The sequence below is a fragment of the Myotis davidii genome, unplaced genomic scaffold (genome assembly GCF_000327345.1).
Source record: "Myotis davidii unplaced genomic scaffold, ASM32734v1 scaffold1203, whole genome shotgun sequence".
Lineage (NCBI taxonomy): Eukaryota > Metazoa > Chordata > Mammalia > Chiroptera > Vespertilionidae > Myotis > Myotis davidii.
In genome coordinates this window covers 5729-9622 of record NW_006294353.1, presented here as the reverse complement: position 1 = coordinate 9622, position 3894 = coordinate 5729, and the positions used below count along the sequence as shown (strand labels likewise).

At 54.3% G+C, this 3894-nt stretch overlaps 1 protein-coding gene across 1 annotated transcript; it reads right to left on the bottom strand.

Annotated features, from left to right (window-relative positions):
- Positions 1-772: 772 nt before the first annotated feature.
- On the bottom strand, positions 773-3496 carry BST2 (bone marrow stromal cell antigen 2). Its single transcript, XM_006768454.2, has 5 exons — positions 2987-3496; positions 1935-1992; positions 1541-1643; positions 1138-1271; positions 773-936 (listed from the first exon to the last, which is right to left on the bottom strand). The coding sequence occupies exons 1-4, from the start codon at positions 3317-3319 to the stop codon at positions 1157-1159; spliced, it is 609 nt and encodes a 202-aa protein (XP_006768517.2). The 5' UTR covers positions 3320-3496; the 3' UTR covers positions 773-936; positions 1138-1156.
- Positions 3497-3894: the final 398 nt, after the last annotated feature.

The following is a 3894-nucleotide window of genomic DNA, read 5'->3' as shown; positions in this document are numbered from 1 at the left end:
TTGATGTTTCTAACTCTCTATCCTTCTCCCTTCTCCTCTGTAAAATATCAATAAAATATATTTAAAAAATTAAAAAAATACTAGAATGCTGAGCACTGAGTGAGCACCGATGGGGGTGGGGAAGGGTGACAGTCCTTTAGGGTGAATCCATCAGAAAATAGGGCTGGGTAGGGAGTGGGGTGGTTCCTGACTAAACCCTGTGGGCTTCTGGGAACATTCTGGAGCAAGGAGGCTGGTGTAGACATCACGGGGTCTCAGATGCTTGGGACTGACACAGTGATCCTCCTGGAATTACAGAGTGAGTTCCTTCCCCCAAAGGGGATGCTTATTTTGAGGAACCCAAAGACCCCAGAAGAAGTTACCTTCCAGAAACCAGGACAACAAAGAACAGATGGCCCCTCCCACTTAATGACCTGACCAGCTTGGAGTTGGTGAGGGCGCAACTTTGGGCCAACTTTGATGCTTCCCCACCTCTAAGGCTGCCCCATGAACCACCCCCTGCCACCTGGACCCTGGCCTCCCCCTAACCATCCCCTCCCCACAGCCATGTGCCCCTCAGAACAGCCAGGTCAGGGAAACCCAGAGGGAAACAGGCGAGTCCAGGTGGTGGCCTAAGAGACAAGGCCGAGTCAGGGCAGGATGGAGGAGACAGAACTCACCCAGCTGCTCCATGAGCCTCACCCACTCCTGCCTGGACCCCTCCCTCTGAAACCGACACAGATAGGCTTGGGTGCCTGTCACTCCTTGAGTCAATTATTGAGCAGAGACAGGGTTGAATTTTATGAACATTTATTAGGATAGATTGCTAAACAATCTGGGACCAGGTTGTTATCTTTCCAAGACGACAGGAAACTCTCAGAAAAGGAGCCTGGACTGCATTCTGAGGTTAATCCCCATGTCCTTGGGCAAACAGCTCTCAGCCAGGTTAGAATGTGCCTGATCGGAAGGGAACAGTCATGGTTAACAGATACGATTAATAGGATAACATAGCTGGTCCTCACTGTCCTATTTCTGCCCCCACAGCTCCTCACTGAGGTTCCTCTCTCCCCAGCGCCCAGCCCCTCCCCGCAGGCAGGCCACCACCCCAGACCCTGACTGTCCCTACCTCCTCCCATCCCTCTCCAGCCCCCTCCTCACCTGCAGGCTTCCTGGGACCTCAGGCCAGCAGAGCCAGGAGGCTCATGGGCAGGAGCACAGCGACCACGGAGAAACTGAGGGTGATTCCGGAGTTGGGGGGACCCTTGGCAGAGACCAAGGCCTCATTCTCTTTTCTGAGGAGGAGATGGGGACACCTCAGGAGGCTGCCAGGTCTGGCTGCACTGGTGCTGGGCTCAAAGCTCCTCAAAATCTCTTCTCCGTCCTCACCAGGTCACTGGGCAGGGGAGTGGCTGGTTGCCACCCAGAGTTGGGTGACTGGAGGGACAAGGCTGGGACTCCAACTCTGTCCCCAGGGCAATGGGAATTTTCAGAGCCAAGGGGATCCTAGGTCTTGGGGTTGGAAGGAGGAAGGGGCGTGGCCTGGGTGGGTGGGTGTCCTGACCTTAGTTGCTCCAGCTCCTCCGATTTCTTCTCCAGCTCCGTGGATTTCTCCTCCAGCTCCGCGGATTTCTCCTTCAGCGACTGATTCAATGTCTTGATCTCCTCTAAGGAGGGACAGAGAGTGTGAGGGCACCGTAGCCACGCTGCTCAACTGGCCCCACCCCCGGACAGGACCCCGCTTCTAGTCCACCATTGAGTGAGTGCACCTTGGAAGTCTGGCTTGCCCGCCCCTTCTGCTTCCCCTGGCTTTGGTCCTGTCCCTCGGACCCCAATCCAGAGGCCCTCCCCTTCCCTCCTCTTCAATACCTGACCGGCTCCTGCAAACTCCCTGAGCAACCGGGTTGACCGGCTCCTACAAACTCCCTGACTGTGACCTGGGCCTGTGTTTTTCTCACCTTGAAGCTTCTGTAGGAAGAGCTCCTGTTGCTTTTCCAGGGAAATCTTCAGGGTCTCCTGGGATGCCGGGAAGAGTAAGGGTGTAGCAAACTGGGGTTCTTGTCCCTGGTGGGCTTGGCTGCTGTCCCTGGGCCCTGACCCCCTCTCCAGGCCCTGGAGTTAGAGGGGCTCAGGCCCAAACCCCTTTCAGGATTCCTGCCAACCCTCTCTGAACCTGTCTCCACCCTCCAGGGTGTGATCCTCTAAATGGGAGTTTCAAGTCCCCCCTCCCTAGGAATTTGGAGGCTCTCTTGGCCCAAAGCCTAGAAAAAATGTTCAGATCCCCTGGGCTATTGTCCAAGAAGAGTTAGACGTCCCCTGAAACCCGGAACACTGTGGTATTTCTGAACCCAAGTTAGATGTCCAGTGGGACTTTCAAGGTCCCCCACATCAAGACCCCAGTTAAAATGCTGCCTCTCAGGAATGCAGTGGAAGTATCAAGAGCCCCTGCTTTGCCAGGGCCACGTATCTCAGTTGGTAAGATCGTCATCCCAATATGCCAACGTTGTGGGATCTATTCCTGGTCAAGGCACATACTGAGACTCAACCAATGATACATCCATTGGTGGAACAACAATCAATGTTCCTCTTTCTCTCTTCCTTCCTCTCTCTCTAAAACCAATAAATAAAAACTAGAAATAAAGCCCCTGCCTTCTTCAGAGTCTGGTGGGGTCCCCATCCCAACCCCCAGAGGGATTTCTGCTTCCCTAAGACTGTGCCCAGGGGGAGTTCCCAGCTGCCCTAGACCAATGTCCTGGAGTTTGCAGATCCATACACATCCTACTGGGGATACTGAGGCCCCTTACTGGGTGCTCTGGAGTCCCACACTGGCACCCCAGAGAGAGTTTAGAGCTCCCTAAAACCCTGGTGGGGAAATTCAGGCTCCCCATGCAGGGGCCTAGGGGCAGTTTCAAGGTCTATCTCGATCCACCTAGACCCTGGGGGTCCCCAAGCACCCAGACCCTGGGGTCCCCCAAGCACAGGGCCCTCTCTAGGAGGGGCAATGACTTACCACAGTCTGGTTGCAAGTGGCAGCATTGCCCCTTTGACAGGATAGAATTTTCTTTCTGACTTGAAATAGCTGAACATTGGGTTGTAAGTGTAGCACGCTTCTCCTGGATTGCTTATGCACATGGTATGCCGTGAAATCAGCCCGGAGGCCATCCTTGCAAGCTGGGCTATTGGCCTTGGCAGCCAAAACGCCTACTGCCACAGACAGACCGACCACCAGGAGGCCCAGCAGGATCCCCACAATCCCCTCCCGCACTGGCAGCTTTCGGTCCCCCAGCTTCTTGGGGTACTCATCCATGGGCACAGGGGGATGGCAGTAAAAAGTGGGTGCCATCCAGACGGATGCAGTGGAGCCTGGTTGGGAGTCCGGAAAGAAAGGTAGAACTTTCTACGTGTTGGAACTGCCCCCTTATTAGCATGGGATCTATGCTGACCAATGAAAAGGTCCAAACCCCGGCATCTGCAGGAGGAGGACAGTTTAGCTTTCACTTTCATTTCCCAGAATGAGAACTATGAGCTTGACCCTTCTGGGCTGGGTGCTGGATGTGAGCCCCTGTGGAGAGGACACCCCATCGAAAGTCCCTGCCCTTCTCCTGTGTTCCTGAAGGTGACAGATGCAGTGACTGTAGCCTAGGCCATGCCAGCCTCGGGTTCCTGTGGACTGTGACCTGAGAGGCTGAGCATCATTGGTCCAGTCCCCAGCTGGGGAAACTGAGGCTGAGAGGTGAGTGGTGGACTGGTGTTGGGAGCCATTAGAAATATTGGCTTAGACAAAGCCATCTTAAGAACTATAAGTTTCTGGTTCCTCCAGAAACTCCTAATTACCAGAAACCACCTGTGTCTTGCAATTTGGCCAGCAGTAAAAAGATAAACTGCCCTCACACAGCTGCTAAATCTCACCTCACCACT

Excerpts from the sequence above, each read along its gene's own strand:
- BST2 (XM_006768454.2), bottom strand. The coding sequence starts at position 3,319 with ATGGCACCCACTTTTTACTGCCATCCCCCTGTGCCCATGGATGAGTAC. Across the intron at positions 1,644-1,934 it reads CTTCCTACAGAAGCTTCAAG|AGGAGATCAAGACATTGAAT; the intron begins GTGAGAAAAACA and ends GTCCCTCCTTAG. Across the intron at positions 1,272-1,540 it reads GAGGAGCTGGAGCAACTAAG|AAAAGAGAATGAGGCCTTGG; the intron begins GTCAGGACACCC and ends TCTCCTCCTCAG.